The 18,154-nt window shown below is 36.4% G+C and overlaps 1 protein-coding gene across 1 annotated transcript in view; it reads left to right on the top strand.

Moving 5' to 3' along the window:
• Positions 1–18,154, top strand: part of NME7 (NME/NM23 family member 7) — a 210,938-nt gene that overhangs the window by 101,565 nt on the left and 91,219 nt on the right. The window contains exons 8-9 of the mRNA XM_004589161.4: positions 10,042–10,106; positions 13,815–13,883. Coding sequence (XP_004589218.3) covers positions 10,042–10,106; positions 13,815–13,883 — 134 coding nt within the window. The remainder of the gene's footprint in view (positions 1–10,041; positions 10,107–13,814; positions 13,884–18,154) is intronic.

Here is an 18,154-nt window from a genome sequence, read left to right as displayed (position 1 = left end):
ACAGAGCAGCCACTACTCCAACCGAGGCCTTAATAAGGGATGTCAGTGTAACCAAGGCTGCCTGAACCCACTCTGTTGTAACTCTGCCCCCATATTGCTACTACTTCTACCAATCTCTGAATGCTTAAGTAAAGTTGAATGATTACCTATTAATTCAATATTCACATACATCATCCATTATAAAATAAGAATATCATTATGGTCTCAGTAACACAGGATGGTGAGAATTTCTTAAAGTATGAAAACTTTGAGTATCTAGGACATACCTCCAAAGTAGATGCTATAATATATTTCAGCTTCTGTAAAGCAGCTATTTAATGAAAATAGCAGTGAAAGGTGATGTGTAAATGGATGACTGTTAGGTTGACCTTTCTGTCTGCTGAGGTTGGGAGCAAACCCAATTTCATGGGAAAAACAAAGCACAATTATAATATCAAGGAAAGAGGCTGCTAAAATGTAGGTCTTTCAGAAGTCCACTACAGTTTTAAGCTTTAATAACTTTTGAAGTATAAAAGGCACAAACATATGGTAGGTGTTAGTGTTTTACAGTATGTTTGATTCTGGGTGGTTTTTTTTGTTTCAATTATTATTCCTAAGAGAAATGAAGGACTATTTTCCTACCTTTTGTATGTTAAAACTCAGTAGTCCTGGAACAACCTGACACTCATGCTTTAGGAATATTTATTCATTAACCTACCAGTTCCCATGTGTACACAGAAATTTTTGTGAGGAAGAGAATTATTGCTAGATTTTGCGCACAATTTAATGACAGATTTTCAACCACTTCCCTTCCATATTTTCCATAAACTTGTCTATCAAAGAACCATGTCATTATAGCACTCATGATAATTAATGCTGAGACTAACTACATGAGATACACTCAGTTTGTAAGAAAGATACCATGTGCCCATTTCCTCCTGGGCAAGCCGCTTAGCATTGTGGTACTGTGTCCCTAACCCTTTTGTCTGCAGACTTCCCTGGAGAATAGTACAATGACAGAAGGGAGACAGGAGATTCTTCTCCCCACACGTCCGTTCTGCACTTCAGCTTGATTCTCCCCACCTGGAGCCGGGCCAGTGCTGTGGAGCTGGAATCCAGGGACTCAACACACATGATGATGCTTTATCACAAAATGTTTCAAAAATAGAATGCATGTTTTCAGATTATAAGTCATCAAAAGATTATTCAAATTACATGGAAGATTACAAATTCTAAGATTTTGTTGATATAATTGATTCTTATATGTGAAACAGAGAAATAACTGAAGAAAAGATGGTATCTTAACAGTAAAGGCTCTGAATAAGCTTGGGTTTCCCAAAGATGAAAGAAATTGTCTCTTATGAAAAGTGTCAAAAGACACTTCTGATCCAGCTCCTGCCTGAAGTGCCTGGGAAATGGGTGGAGAATAGTCCAAGTGCTTGGGCCTGTGCACTTACTGTGGGAAACCCAAAGAGGCTCCAGGCTGCAGTCTTCAGACTAGAGGAGTTCCAGTCATTGCGGCCATTTGTGGAGTGAACCAAAGGATGGAATCCACCTGTGCCTTTCAATGAAAAAGCAAAATGTTTTTTTAGCTTACTTAAGAAGAAAAAGAAGAAGAAAGAAGAAAGAAAAGAAGAAGGAAGAAGGAAGAAGAAGAAATCATCCTGTTCCTCCATAGTAAAAACAAAGGCTGTAAACAATAATCAATTCCCAAAGCATAAGTCTAGCTCATATAGACCACACTTTCTGTGTTCTGTGGATTAGTTACCAGAAATCAGGAAAAACATGATACTTCTTTTTTTTTCTGTGACTGGCTTATTTTACTAAGCATAATGATTCCCATGCATTCATTACCTGCTGTCACACCCAATACGTCTTGAAAATCATGTTAACACCAATCATACTTGTACTTTATTGCTTTTGTCACTAGGACTCCCTTAAGTGGCACCTTTGCACCGCTCGTTCCTATGACCCTGATGCTACTCTGTTTTCTTCTGAGTGCTGCAAACATGTTCTCTTATTTAGAAACCTTTACTGTTGCTTTAATCTTATTAATACCAGTTTATGTTAAACTGCCTAATTTGTCCAAGTCTATTCTATTACATATTATGTTTCCTTCACCTAATGCAAGCCTATTTTTTCTTAAAATGGTAAGCTTACTCTTTCTAAAACAAAAATACTATTTGAACAGGAATGTCCCATAATAATATTGTCGTCCATTTATTTTTCGACATTAGCTGTTCATTTTCATTCATTTTTATTAGTAAACAGAGAACACCTTACTTTATTCCCTAGATAAAGTCCCAAGAGGTTAATCACATTTCCCTCTTGTCTCTTCCTTTCATCAGATTTTGCAAAGACATAATTTCAATCCACCTTATATTTGTAGGCCTCATTCACTAGTTACCATACTAGTCAATTAATAAAAAGAATGATTGCAGCTCGTTTTGAAGTGAGGAAAGATGATCCTTGCCATTATACAGCTAGATGATCTTATCTCGTGATCTCTCCCTCTTTATTAAAGGTAGGGTCATCTTATCTCATTTTGTGATCATTTGACTGTACATAGTATTTTTTTTCTGAGATACATATGTGTTCTATTTGCAATTTTATCAGGACAGCAGGGACCAGAATGTCACAGCTGTCAAAATATATATATATTTTTTTTCTTCCACGTTTCATAATTCAGCCTTTCTTTCTCAGGGTGAAGTGTCTCACGTCTTATATAAATTGTGTGGTTTCATGATAGTAGTTTTTGGTATAAGCAAGAGAAGCCCAACTTCGGTGTTCCAAAACTGTCTGATTTGCTTAGGCTGCTTGAAGAGGAACAGGGCTCATGCTAGCCTTAGGCAACACAAAAGTAACTCTGCCACTGTCTCTATTCTCTCTGGCTTAAGTCCTTAGTTCTCACGATTGTCAGCTTCTTTCCCCTGTGGGAATGGGAGTTCTAACAGCCATATAATGTGCATATGTTTGTTAGGAAGAGTGGAAAGAATGCTTGTTATCCTTGCCTCCAGCTTATATATATATATATATTTTTTTTTTTAAGAAAAAAAAAAAGGAAGGGAGAAAGAAAACTAAAAAAGAAATGTAATTGGTTTGTGCAAATATATGGATCCATTCCTTGGAAATCACTGTGCCCCAGAAAACAGAATATTTTGATTAGCCCTGGTTAGGTCTGGTGCTTATCATTTTTATCACTCATTGAAGCTGTGCTTTAGGGTTAATGAAGTTCTTTCCTCAAGGAGGAATCGGTGCTCATCTCAGCAGAAGCAAGCATTTTAAAAAAATGTCTAGTTAGTTATAGATGCCTAGTATTGTGCGTGACTGAATATAGGGAGGCTATTTATAGAGACCTTTGAACAAACCAGATGAAAGGTATGAGGTTATGAAGTGAGGTCTTTGGAGTAGGGACCGAGAGAAGGTGATCTGCCATTCAGAAGTTACAGGTAGCATTCAGAGAGTTTAAAGCAAACTATTATAAAACAAATAAGCTGTGGAAACAACAGGGAAATAAAACAGAGTGCTTTATTTGACTCCTGAGGTTTGTTGCATAAAATTCAGTTTCATCTCTTTTTGTTCGCTGTGTGTGCTTCATTTACTTAGTTATAGCCATTTGTTCAGAAGACTGAACATTTTGTATCCAGAACAGAGTACAGGACGTATGTTCATCAAATTGTTGTTTTAGGCTGTTAAACCCAGAACAGGATTTTAAAATGCTCTTCTCTCCTCCCTCCACACATATCCAACTTAGTATAAAAAGGGCAATTTCCTTGAGAGTTGAACAGGCCACGTACCAGGTGTGGGTATCATAATGGCATACTACCTAAATAAATAGGAATTGAACTTTTTATCTGACTTTCCTTGGCAGAATGGCAATTTTACTAAGTTGATCTGTCAATAGAATTAATGTGTTCAGATGGTGTATTCAGCGTTCATTGTGGTTCTAGATTTAATACTATGACAATGATTCGAAAAGTGATGAAAGTATGGATTTAAAACGTAAGTTTACTTTTATACAATTTTTTTTGAAATTTATGTAAAATGTTTTCATACTTGTTGAAGATCCCTTATAAATGTAATCTCTCTGTATTAATTATAGACCGATGCTACTCTCATATTTAGATCAACATACATATGTAATTATATAAATTTTATTATTATCACCAGTAAAAACACTTTAGGTATCTGTGACATCAAAACTACTCTCATAATAACAGATTAAATGTTTTTTTTAAATGTGTTGGTATTTGTACTGATGATACAAAAACAATGCTGTACAAAGCTGTTAATACCTTGTAATAAATCAAGGCAGTGGCATCAAACTGTCCTATAAGATATTGTGCTTTTCATCATCATGTACTTGAAAGAAAAGAAAGTCACTCTCATTTTGGAATATCCTCAGTGGAGCAGAAAAATTATTAATTTTGTGGCCATTTGGTATACGTCTTTTATTGTACTCTGTATGAAGAAATTGGATGTTTATATAGGGCTTTGTTTCTAAGAAAACATTTATACTATGTACATATTTGAGTTCTGAGCTCAACTGTGGATTTTTGTGTTCTATAGAATATGGTTTGTATGTGAAAGAACTCCTTGACAAATTGGTTATTCGGGAATGGGTATTTTTCAGGCATTTTCTTTAAAATTACCATTTAGAGAAAACAGTTGCCAACAGTTGTTGCCAAAGATAAAACTCAAGATAAATGAGAAGTTAAAGTTAATATTAAAATATGGGAAAACTATATTATCCAGTTTGAGCTTAGCACCTCCCCAATCGACTGTTCTAATAAAATTACTACTGTTAACAGAAATTGAGTTTTTGCCATGGTATTATGAAATGAGTCAGCATTTGGAAGACCCATACAACTTATTGAACTAGCACTTTTCAAACAAACGAAGAATGATGGTAGAAATAATGCTTAGGATAAAAATTCAAAATACTAAATGCAGCAGTGATTTTAAATATAGGTAACTTAAAAAATAAAAAGAGTATCACCTCACACATTTTTTGAAAAAATTTTTTAATTTAATTATTCCATGATATAGATCTTTGTTTTTTATTAATTACATTGCATTATGTGACACAGTTTTATAGGCTCTAGGATTCCCCTGACCCTTCCCCAAACCCTCCCCGCATGGTGGATTCCTCCACCTTGTTGCATTACCACAGTTCAAATTCTGTTGAGACTCTTTCATTGCAAGCATACACCAAGCATAAAGTCCAGCATCTTGTTGTCCAGATAAGCTCAGTAGCTTCTTGGGGAGACCATCTCTGGTCTGAAGGTAGAGCCAGCAGAGTATCATCTCAATCAATTAAAAGCCCCGACATAACATCAGCCACAATTTATAACGTTATGGAATTAATTGACATAATATTGGGTAACCAATATGTTAAAAGAAGAAGAAAGAAAAGAAAAGAAAAAAATGCAAGTTCTTAACTGCATCCTGTGACTTCTTCATTGATATTTCAATTTTAGTTTATATACAACCGGGTTCTATACACCTTAAAAAGGTTATAGACTATTATTCAGCTGTCTCGTGTCTATTTTCATTGTAGTATTTAGCATTTTAAAGTGTTGAAGCATAATTTTGCTGAACCTGGCTGTTTTTCGGGTAGTCTAGACTGGCTTATAACTCTAACAAGACATTTGTCAACCATTTAGGTGCAGAAGAGTTTTAGGAGGAGTGTGCAGAGATAATCTTCAGTACCCTAATGAGGAGTAACTAATCTTTGTGTCCCACCTAGTAAGGTATAAGTGAATCCACACTGACCGTTTCCTGTCTGATTCTAAGCTTTCCTTGTTGTTCTCTGTCTATCTATTCTAGATTTTTTTTTTTTTTGATGGGTGTCTGGAGCGATCCTGATGGTCATTGCTTGAGAGGGTGGGGACAGAGAAATCTTCCATCTCCCTAGAATGTGTGAGGAGGGCATGAAGTATGGCCTATCAGGATCATAACTGGTAACTCATGGACAACAGACTCGAATCAGCATTAGGCAATAGTAAAACTACAAAGGCATATGGGAGGAATCAAGAGTGATCCTGACAACCTCTTAATAGGAGGTCATTAGCACAGAGCAGGGGGATCCCAGAGTAGAGCAGGTAGACAGGAGGAGGCTTGTATCCCAACCCTGAAGACTCCTAGATCCTCACCAAGGACTGTCAGTATGGGCACCAAGGACTACATCCCAACTGCCAAGGAGACCACGGGGAATTGGAGTGCCTTCAGAGGCCGAGAACTCTGAGGTCACCCACCCCCATCTGGATCTACCACATGGGGTGGAAGAAGTCCAAATCCTTCCTTGTAGGATGGAAGGACATCGGAACTACAGCCAGGAGCCCTGAGTGGTCTGCAGAAACAGAAGAACAGTGAATTTCCTTTGGGACTAGGGAAGGGAGCTTTCTCTGGTCCTTGCATGATATAGTTCTATGGACTCTGGGATTTCCCTTCCCTCCTCCCAAATTCCTGCCCCACCCTCACTGACTTCTCCCATGTCATTACAGTAATATAGTCCTTCACAATCAGTCATAAGTGCATCATTCTGCTGTTTTAGTGTATCCTGACATTGTGAGCATGGACAATAGCAGAGAAACCAGCATCCTATTGTCAAGATACATTCAACAGCTTCGTTGGAAGTCCATCTTTACTTTGGAAGTAAAGATGCACACTGCATAAGTATGTGGTTCTCTTTTCTCAAGAGCTGTATTTATGCTAAAATATAATGGGTGTTTGTTAAAGTATTTAAATTAATATGTATTTGAAAATCTTTGGGAGGTTATGTCATGCTGGCTTAGCATATTAAGTGACTATATGTGATGCCTGTAACCCATATGGGCACTGATTCAAGTTCCATGTGCTGCACTTTCAGTCCAGTTCCCTGCTGATGCACTTGAAAAAGCAGTGGAAGATGACCCAGAGTCTTGGGACCCTGCACTCATGTCAGAGAGCCAGATGGAGTTCCAGAATCCTGGCTTCTGCCTGACCCAGGCACTTGCAGCCATTTCGGGGAGTAAACCAGAGGACGGAAGATATCTACCTCTCTCTCTCTCTCTCTCTCTCGATATATATATATATATATATATATATATATATATATATATATATATATCTTTGTCACTCAGCTTTGAAAATAAACAGTATTTAACATCCTCATAAAATGTGTACTAAATCTTAATAGCTATAACCTCTATAAATGAAAGTACTTCAGAGTCTACAATAAGTTTTTAAGAGCAGAAAGAATCTAGGAAAACCGAACCTTAAGAATGTCGGTTCTACAGGATGAAGTCCAAACTTGTGTATGTGATCTGTAAGCTCTTCTGTTACAGCTTCTCGGTTCTACAGGATGAAGTCCAAACTGTGTATGTGATCTGTAAGCTCTTCTGTTGCAGCTTCTGCCGCCTCTCGTCCCTGCACTTCTGTCTCACTTCCCCTTCGCCCTATTTTTTAGTAAAATGAAAACATTTTTGTTGGTGAAAAGTGGGTCTTCTAGATAAAAAAAAATAGATGGGTTTTATTTTTTAATCCAGTTTACTAATCTTTGACTTTTGATTGAGCTTAAGCCATTTACATTCAGGGTTAATACGTATGGGTGGTACTTTGGTCCTGTCATTTTAGGAATGGTTGTTCATTGGTTTAGTCTTCCGTTGTCATTTTACTGGGATGTTCTTCACATTTGCCTTTGGTTTTCTTGGGTGCTATTCCTCTTCTCTGTCAAGAGAACATCTTGAAGTATCCTTTGTAGGGCAGGTTTGGAAGAGGCGGATTCTTTTAATTTTTCTTGACTGTGGAAGAATTTTCTTTCATTTTCAAAGACAAAAGAAAGCTTTGCTGGATATGTTATCCTGGGCCGACAATTTTTTTCTTTTAGAATCTGGAATATGTCCCTCCATTCTCTTCTTGCCTGTAGAGTTTCCTGTGAGAGATCTCCTGTGAGCTTAATTGGCATTCCTTTATATGTCAGTTGATTTTTTTTTCACATGCACATTTAAGGATCTTTTCCTTATGTTCAATTGAAGAGAGCTTGAAGATCATGTGTCGTGGTGAAGATCGCTTTTGATCAAGCCTGTTTGGAGTTCTGTGCCCCTCCTGGATCTTGTTTCCCAATTCTTTCTCTAGATCAGGGAAAATTTCCCTTAGTATTTTGTTAAATATCGGTAAAACCAGTTTCTCTTTCTGCCCTTTCTGGGACTCCTATAACTTTTATATTAGGCCTCTTAATAGTGTCTTTCAATTCTTGAATACTTTTTTTGGCCTGATCCAGCTCTGCTTCCTGGCGCCTGGCTTCTGATCAACCCAGCTCCGGCCATCGTAGTTACTTGGGGCGTAAATCATCAGACGGAAGATCATCTTCTTTGTCTCTCCTCCTCTCTGTATATCTAACTTTCCAATAAAAATAAATTAAATCTTTAAAAAAAAGTGATGTCAATCTTCTAGTCACTTGGACTAAAAATTGTAGAATCATCTTTCGTTCTTTTATCTTCTCATTTGTTATTCATTGTGTTACTTCTTGTATAGAAAATATAATCATTATTTCCTTGAAGTACGAAATAGGACATAATAATTAAAGTTATAATGGTTGAAGATTTTTCAATTATTGTGCAAAACAATTTGAAAAATCTTTGTTGCTCCTTTTATTGTAATCTGTTCTTTAGAACACATTACTTGACACCATTATGTTAGTAATTTTAGTGTAATACTACTTTTATTTTGTATTATGCTGCCTAGTATTCTCAAGGACTCTTTTTTTTTTTAACTACCACAGCAGAATACAAATCATGGGCTTTTGATATTAACATAAATTATATTGATTTTCTGTAATGCAACTTAAGCTTCCAAATATAAAATTAAATAGAAACTTTTCCATGTGTAAATAAATAACTAACATAATTTAGATGTTAGTTACAAATAAAAATATAAAATGAATGAAATTTAAGCTTGTAGTATTTATAGGGAAAAGATATTATGCTGCAAAATCCAGCTGAGCTAGATGTGGTATAGATTGAGTTGTGTGTGGGCCTGTTTGACTGTGGTGACTCAGGCAGCCTGCCAGTTCCTGCTTTCAAGCTCCTGAAAAGCCTTTGCTGCCGTAACATGCTGTGATATTATTTGGCCTTCATGTGAGACAAATGTACAGTTTGAGAAATAGGTCTAATCCTGTCCTCTTCTCACTCCTCATTCTGCCGCAGTTGAAATAGTAATACTTGGCTCCAATAAGATAACACAAAATAATGTATCGTCAGGCACCCGCACTGCTTGGTGGTTTGTGTGTCCAGATCATGCACAATATTGAGTGTAGGTGTGGGCAGGTGTTTTTACATCAGAGACAGATGCAGAAAAAGTCTCCACAGACTTGAAAAAACTAAACTTTGAGTGTGTATAGCAATGAAACAGAGTATCAAATCTTGACCATATGTGCAGTCTATAAAGTCCGTAATATGAGACGACTCATCTGTGCCATGATGACCCCATTCTTTATGTTGATCCAAAGCTTCATCCCTTCCTTTTCAGTTTCGTTTTCCTGTCTTGTTCTTACTGTCAGATGAACAATCCCATACTTTCTTAGATGTGTCCCTATGAAAACTTAAGTGTCCACGGCTCCTAAGAGTCCTTGGTGCTTTCCAGTCCTCCTGAGGCTTCTGCCTGCCTTTTCGTTTATAATTTTAGTTTTCTGCTTCCCTGAACTACTCTGTGAGTTTCTTCTGTATCCAGAACTTCAGTATTTAGGGTTTTTTTCTTTGGTAATGTTAATTTTAAATTGTTTAATTTTTTTGTATTCTCTCAATTACTAACCTTTTATGGACCCAAAGGCAAAATGATATATTAAAATGTTTTTGCAAATTCCTATGGACCGTTATTGACCTGCTTCAGGAACTTAGGGAATCAAATGACCAAGTGTATTTCTCAATGTTAGGGAGTTACTCTCTTTTGCAAAAATGTGTATTTTCTTCACATGAATGTTAAGAAGAGTAGTTTGATATGGAAAATTTACATGTCTAAAAAGCTAAAGGTTTATATTTCTTAAAATGTATATTTCTGCCATCATTTGTTCTTCATTTTCAGGTCTCCTGGGCAAGATCCTCATGGCTATTAGAGACGCCGGGTTTGAAGTCTCAGCTATGCAGATGGTAGGTGCTTTTTCTTAAAAGTTTTATATCAAATATTTTGTGTCTGCTTGTGAATTCAACTCGTAAACTTAAGGGTATATTTATTCAACTCAATATCCTTTTTATAATAAAATGTTGTCAAATTATTTTATCCATAGACTCTTTTTCTTGCTACTGGTGAGAACATTTGCTATTGGAATTCCTATCTGTGTATGTGTGGCACATTTCCCTTACCTAGTTATTATTTCTGCCTTTTTATTTGCTTATATTTTGTGTGGGGATGCTAATGGTCACCAAAGTAGTAGAAACTTGACTTGATTTTACCTCCAGCCTGTTTTTACAGTATACCTAACTGAATGTTACACATATCTTGGCACTTTGTTAAAAAAAATAAATAAGGACCAAAAATGCACTTAGTTTTTCTAAACGAAAGTGGAATCAATGTAGGCAGTTTGAAGGCTTTCAGTCTTCCGGGTTCGTAAATAAGCAGGTGGTGAAGGAAGTTCAGTGTTTCCCAGACTAGTACCTTGTATCGTCTTTGCAGATGCTTTCTCAGAACCTTTTTGGGGGACTGTGTATTTCCATCCCTCTGTGTACCCTGGCACCATTGGACCTCTCAAGCCTAGCCTGGTTCACAACTGCCTTGTTCACACATTCCCTGGAAACCCTTCGTGGAAGCAATAGTGAGAATTTTGCTAGAGACCAAAGCTGTGTGCCGTACTTATTTGTACATTTGATGTGGAATTTCCAAAATAGTAAATCTATATAAATCACATAAACTGTTTTTTGTGGTGTTTGAAACATAGCAGCTTTATATTTGTTTTGGTTTTGGGGTTTTTGTTGTTGTTGTTGTTGTTATTTGTTTGTATGGCCAAAGCCATATTTCTCGAAGCTTAGAATTTTCCTCTCAGTGTTATTTGTATCATCTTTTCTTGAAAATAAATTCCTGTTGTTTCCAGTGAAGTCTTAGTGCCATCCAAAATCAGGTTAAGGTTCTGCCTATTTTGTATTCATAAGACCTCCATTCCTGGCACAAAAGACTTAAATAATAGCTGGTTTGGTAAAACTAGCCAGGCAAATTAAAGCAAATACCACATTCCCATATATTGATGTGAAAATTGAGATAAGTGGTAGAATAATTGTCACAAGCAACTAAATAGTGTTTGTATTTGAAAGGAGTGGGATGGATAGAAAGATTGAATGAGGGTTTCCAAGAGCATTTTGATAGGTGGTGGTGACTGTAGTTACCAATAATTTATCATATATTTCAAAATAACTACAAGACAAGATCTTGCATGTTCTCAATGCAGAGATATGATAAATTCTTGGGCTAATATATGCATATACATTTTAATTACTGTTATTTCCTCATTATAATTGCATATGTGTAGTAAAATATTGAACTACCATAGTATGTGCAATTATGTATCAATTAAATTAATTCAAAAGTTTAAAAGTATATCTCCTAGCTTATGACTTCATCAAGAAAAGTTGGAGGCCAGTGAAAAACTAGATATTTGAAGAATCTTTCCTAAGAAATTTCTATCCATTTATTTTTTAGCTGTTAGCTTCATATAATATTTACAGAATTATGCATCTCAAGCCTACTTAAAATTTTTTTTTGGAATTTCAGATTTGAACACAGACCTAACACTATTCCTACTATGAGAACTATTAAAGGAAAAAATCAAATAGGATGTTGAATTGAACATACGGGGAAGGCAGGGTTCTAGAGGCATGTTGTTGGAATTGAGACAATCTGTTCCTTCCTGAATCCAGGGCCTGTTACTGCTTTCTGCTCCTGTGACTTTGACCCAATGTCCAGCTTCTTTATCCTCGATTTTCTCATTTAGGAAAGAAGAAAATTATTGATGCTTAAGGCAGTTATTTTGCAAAATAAATTAAATGACCACATTCAATGTCTGAGGAAGTTTCTACGTCAAATAACCAAGCATTAAATAAGTTACACCTTTCATTACCATTCTGTTGTGGGGTTATCTGCATGCAGTTTGAGCAGTAATGTTGCTTATGAAGCCAAATCCCTGAAAACTTGAATCATGCTCTGTATGGGCAGCAGTTCCTCAGTGACTTTCAATCTTGGTAACAATAAAGAAAACAATAAAGGAACAAAATAGGGGTAAAATAAAATTCAGTGTTCCGAGTCTATTTTACAAAAAGTAACGTTTTAGTTTTTGATATCCTCGAATTTAATGTAGTTTTTTATATTTCCATCTAGATACAAATATAACCTTGTAAGAGTAAGCATAGACTTATTTTATAAGTATGTTCTTACTCACAGTTTTTTTTTTTTTTTTTGAGGAGTAAGTCCAGATCACTCTTTTTGCTCCAATTCCTGAGCCACTTTTATTCTGCATGTGTGTGTATCTCTGTCAAAACTTGAACCCAGAGGCTGGTCCAATGGCTTAAATGGCTAATCCTTCACTTGCAAGCTCCAGCTTCTCATTTGGGTTCTAGTTAATGTTCCAGCTGCTGCACTTTCTATCTAGTTCTCTGCTTATGGTCTAGCAAAGCAGTGGAGGTTGGTCCAAAGCCATGGGACCCAGCACCCACATGGGAGACCTGGACAAGACTCCTTGCTCCTGGCATCAGACTGGCTCAGCTCCAGCATTTGTGGCCATTTTTGGAATAAACCAATGGGTGGAAGAACTTTCTCTCCCTTTCTCTCTGTATATGTACATTTCCAATAAAAATAAATCTTAAAAAAAAGAAAGAAAAGGAAAACATAAACCCAGTCAACATCCACTGGTGCTGTCAACATGGAAATTAGGGATGTGGGAGCCCCACACTTCTAGATCACTTCTGTAAGAGTTTTATTAAGAACAAGTATGGGGGTCCGACGGCGTGGCCTAGCGGCTAAAGTCCTCGCCTTGAAAGCCCCAGGATCCCATATGGGTGCCGGTTCTAATCCCGGCAGCTCCACTTCCCATCCAGCTCCCTGCTTGTGGCCTGGGAAAGCAGTCAAGGACGGCCCAAAGCTTTGGGACCCTGCACCTGCGTGGGAGACCCGGAAGAGGTTCCTGGTTCCCAGCATCGGATTGGCGCGTACCAGCCCGTTGCGGCTCACTTGGGGAGTGAATCCATGGGATGGAAGATCTTCCTCTCTGTCTCTCCTCCTCTCTGTATATCTGGCTTTCCAATAATAATAAAATCTTTAAAAAAAAAAAAAAAAGAACAAGTATGGGGATTTTTTTCTAGATGTTTTGGAGGAAAATGGTAATTTTTCACTCCCTTTATAAAATTCTAACTATTTCTCTTTAATAATACGTATTTTGGTACCAATCAATAAAAATTACAGTGCACTTGATTCATTTAATAAATCAAGAAAGTGATTTTGTTCAGAGAGATGTAGTGTAGTTGTTGAGGATATGATCCATGGCTCATCCTGCGAATTTAGGAAGTTACACCTAACCTTGTAAAACTGGGACTGTTAATACTACCTATATTGTAGGGTTGTATTCTGAGTCTTAAATATGGTGATGGAACCTAAAATCATGTCTACCACATTAAGTACTCAATAATTGTTGTCATTGTTAACTAACTGATCTTCAGTAACATTTTCTTTAAATAGTAATTTATGCCAGGCTTACATTTTAAGGTAAAAAATACATATATACACACAAAAAAATCCTGTAAGTGTTGAGTACTAGGTATCACTTATTCATTTTTCTTTTATTCATTGTTTTTTGTTCTTTTGTTTTTCAAATATAGTTCAATATGGACAGGGTTAATGTTGAAGAATTCTATGAAGTTTATAAAGGAGTGGTGTCTGAGTATAATGTAAGTATTGAAATAAATGTAAAGCGCTGTGCCTGATGTGTGTGTGTGTGGTTGTGTTCGCTTTCTGCAGTTTCAATTTCTACAGTTTCAGTTGCCCGACATTAACTCTGATCTGAAAATATTAATCTTTTTGTTGATGAGAGAGGCAACATTCACACAGATTTTTAAAATTTTGTGAAGATTTTATTAATATTAATATATTTTGCTATTTTTAACCTCTTACTGGTCCTAAGTTATGGATTAAATTTTATCTGAAATATATATAGGCAAAACTATAGTACGTATGAGGCTCATTACCATCTTCAGTTTTGGGCTAAAAGTCTCAGAACTAGTCCCAGATGGATAAGCAGGGGCTATAGTGTCTCAGAGAGTGATCTCAATGTAATTTATAATCTAAAATACTCCTTAAAGTGTTCCCTCTGCAAAAGACCAGATGGTTTAATTCAGTGATGTGGAAATACTTATCCCCAATTGCTGGGAGAAGATATGATAGCATTTTTTTATGAGACAGAAATATCCAGGAAGAATGTGGAAAATGTGTCATCAGCACAGAACTTTGCTTTCTGAGAAGTACATGATATTTTCAGATTAGAAGACTGTCCAAAATGCCTTAGCCAGTAGAAACCAAACAGGTTTAGGACCAGCGTTTCTAAGTGTGGATGAAGCCACTGTCCGATGCTGGCATCTCACTTGAGCCCCAGTCTGAGTCTTAGCTGTTCCACTTGCCATCCAGCTTCCTGAAGATACAACTCGGAGAGCAGATGTCCCAGGCGCCTGGACCTCTGTCACACAGTGACGGACCTAGAAGGAGTTCCGTCCAGTCTCCTGAGCGCAGCCTGGTGCAGTCCTGGATATTGTTGGCTATTTGCGAAGTGACCCAGCAGGTAGAAGTGCTCGCCTTCCCACCCCCACCTTACTGAGCCTGCATTTCAAATCATACATTTTTAAAGCAAGTGAAAATAATTATGCACATTGTTATTCAAATCAACAGCAACACATAATACATAATATGCAGGTGTTTTTGTCCTTTCCTCTACATTTGATTCTTACTCAGTAGGGCATGTAATGTCCTTGACTAGGCTTGGCCATCATCGTTTGTCTTAAAGTCTACCTAGAGCAAACAAAAATGGCTATTTAGTAATAAAAAAAAGAATGACATCAGATGAATCATTATTTTTAAGTAATTTTATGGTTATCTATTCAGCTTAAAGAAGCTGATCAAGCTTAAAATGAGATCATTATTTATAATAGTTAATAAGACAATGTGTGGTTGTATTTATTTTTATTTTTTTAATTCATTGATTACATTGTATTATGTGATACAGTTTCGTTGCAACTGGGAATCACCCCACTCCTCCCCCCGCCCTCCCCCCATGTGGAATATTCCACCTTGTTGGATATCCACTGATCAAGTACAGTTGAGATTCCCTCTTTGCAAGCATAAACTAAACATAGTGTGGTTGTATTTAAACCATTGCATATCATTATCTCGTTGTTTCAATGACATTGTTGTGTACATAATATAAAATCTTACTTTATCTAAAAAAAAAAACTTTCTTCTTGAAAGGTTTTCCCAAATGTAAATAGAAATATTATTATCTCAGTAATATTTTGTTGAAGTAAATGATACTCTTATGAATGGTATGTCACATCTCATATTTTTAAAGTTTAGTAAAGTCATATTACTGGCTCTATTTCATTGTAAGTTAAATTATGTTAGTTTATAATTGTGAAATGATCCTCTTAAATATAGAATGTATAGTACAAAATAGATATCCATCCCCTGTATTCATAAATGTAGATTATATAGAAACAATGACAGTCACTGACGTAATTGTATCGGATGTTTTGTTTTTAAAAGCTTTATTTATTTGTATCAGAAAGGCAGATTTACAGAGAGAAGGAGAGACACAGAAAGAGATCATCTATCCGCTGGCTCACTCTCCAAATGGCTACAGAAGCAGGAGCTGAGTTGATCTGCAGCCAGAAGCCATGAGATTTTCCCGGTCTCCCATGCGGGTGCAGGGGCCCAAGGACTTGAGCCATCCTCCACTGCTTTCCAGTCCGTCAGCAGGAATCTGGATTGATAGTGGAGCAGCCAGGACACAGAATGGCACCCATCTGTGATTGGCACTACAAGTGGAGGATTAGCCTGATATGCCATAGTGCCAACCCCACAAATATTTTTGGTAACATTATTCTTGTTTTAGGTTTTCACGCAGGTTTTCTTCAAACTCTAGATTTTTGGTATTTTTGTGAAGCTCATAGTAGCCAGCTTGTAAATGGCTAAACTCAATCCCCCTCCATTTTTTTTTTTTTAATCATGGGGTCAGATGCTTCATTTAAATCTGACTCCTCTACTTTCATAACCATAGACAGCTATTTACCTTTTTAAGCTTGAAACCAAGGACGATGTTATTAATCTTATATTGTGAGACTGTTGTGAGAACGAAGGGAAATGAGTCATATAAAGTCATCTGGCATGTTCAAAGTATTCCAGAACTATTGTCAGCTATTACTGTTATTTTGTTATATCATTTAGTGATGGTATTCTTTGGAGGTGGATCCTCTGTTGAACATTTATACGTGAATTTTGTGCTTCTGTATTTGTAATCTTAAGAAGTGGTGTTTGATATCTTCAGTATGTGATAAATAATAATCACAGTTGATGTTTAATGGAGGACAGACTTTAAATCAAACCATCCCACAAACGACCCACCCAGGAGAAATAGTTGAAGGGCTATAAAAGAAACAAAGAACTTCTTGTATGACTGCAAAATTTGTTCACTAATTCAAACAACTTTAAAATCTCACCTTTTTAAGAAATGTGCTGTACACTTACGATGTAGTGTTCTTTTCTTTGGGCTTTATTTTCCCATTCAATTACATGTATTTTGAACAGTGATGTGTGTCAATAGTTTCATTTTCTGTCATTGATACTGAGGGAGTTAATAAGAGTGAATGAGAGAAATACAAGGGAGGGGTGAAAGGAGGAAGGAGGGGAGGGAAGCAGGAAACATTTATGTAAATAAGTAAATAATAAGCAGGAAATATGTAATGTTTATGTAAAGCGATTTTTTAATATCATGAAACAGATAATCAAACTCACCATAGTTGTGTATTAGAAAGTCTGCATGTGACCTTTGTGAACTAGCACGGTGACTTTGTGGGGATTACAATGGGCAAGGTTTGGTGAACCACGCTAATTATGAAGCCCTTTCCCTTCCATTTTAACTTCTGTCATTTCTGTTGGGTAAGGTAACTGAGTTTGCCTTAATATTTTAATACAGCCTGTAAAATATTATTTTCCTTCGGTCTTATGAATCCTAAGCCACCCCCGAGTGATCCAAATAGCCTACGTTGTCCTACGTGATCTGGCCTCATCTCATAGCCTTCCTGCAAGTTAGGAGAACTCTCACTCAGCTCTTACTAGCTTGGTTCCTTGGTTGGTCTTTGTGTTTTCCATCTGTCCTTCTACCTCAAAGTCTGTATTTTTCACTTGTCAAAGTGAAATATTTTCACTAACTCTTCTTTCCGGAATAGTTTGCTGTATTTTTAATTTTTAAATTCTTATTTGTTTGTAACTAATTTCCTTATACTGTGCTCTGTTGTACTTTTGCTGTAAATTCATTCCCCTTGATTCCTGTTAGATTGATAGGTTTGTGGATTTCAGCAATTTTGACAGATTTTTTTGCCAGTTATCTTTTGAACTGTTTTTCTCTTCATCAGCTTTTTTCTAGAACTCCCTCTACACAAATGGTAGTTCTATATTGTCCCTCAAGTAAACTTTGTGTGTTTGTTTTTCATTATTTTCCTTATCTCAGTGTTCTCCCTTGAGTAGTTTTATTATTAAACATTTTCAGTTTTTTTACCTTTCTGCAGTGTCTTATCGTTCATACAACTCAATGTATTTTAAAATTCAGTGTATTTTTAAATTCAGATGTTTTGTATTTCATCTCCAGAGGTTTCTTTGGGATCTTCTTAATACCCTTGATTTGTTTTTCTCTTTAATATGTCCCATTGCTTCTTTAATTTGAGTAAATGGAGCCTATTTTTATTAGCTGCTCTAACTTCTTATGTTAGTCTTATGTCTTCTGTTATTGGGCCTCTTTATTGAATTCCATTCTTGTAATTTTTTTTTCTATTTCTTTCTGCATGCCTAGTATTTCATTAAGTGGTGAATTTACAAAACTACAGTTGTCCCTTTTGGATATTGTCGTATCTGACGATTCAATTATCCGGCAGCAGTTTGACACTTTTGCCGCTGAGCC

The sequence above is a fragment of the Ochotona princeps genome, chromosome 2, assembly GCF_030435755.1.
Source record: "Ochotona princeps isolate mOchPri1 chromosome 2, mOchPri1.hap1, whole genome shotgun sequence".
Classification (NCBI taxonomy): Eukaryota; Metazoa; Chordata; class Mammalia; order Lagomorpha; family Ochotonidae; genus Ochotona; species Ochotona princeps.
This window is presented reverse-complemented; position numbering and strand designations above follow the sequence as displayed.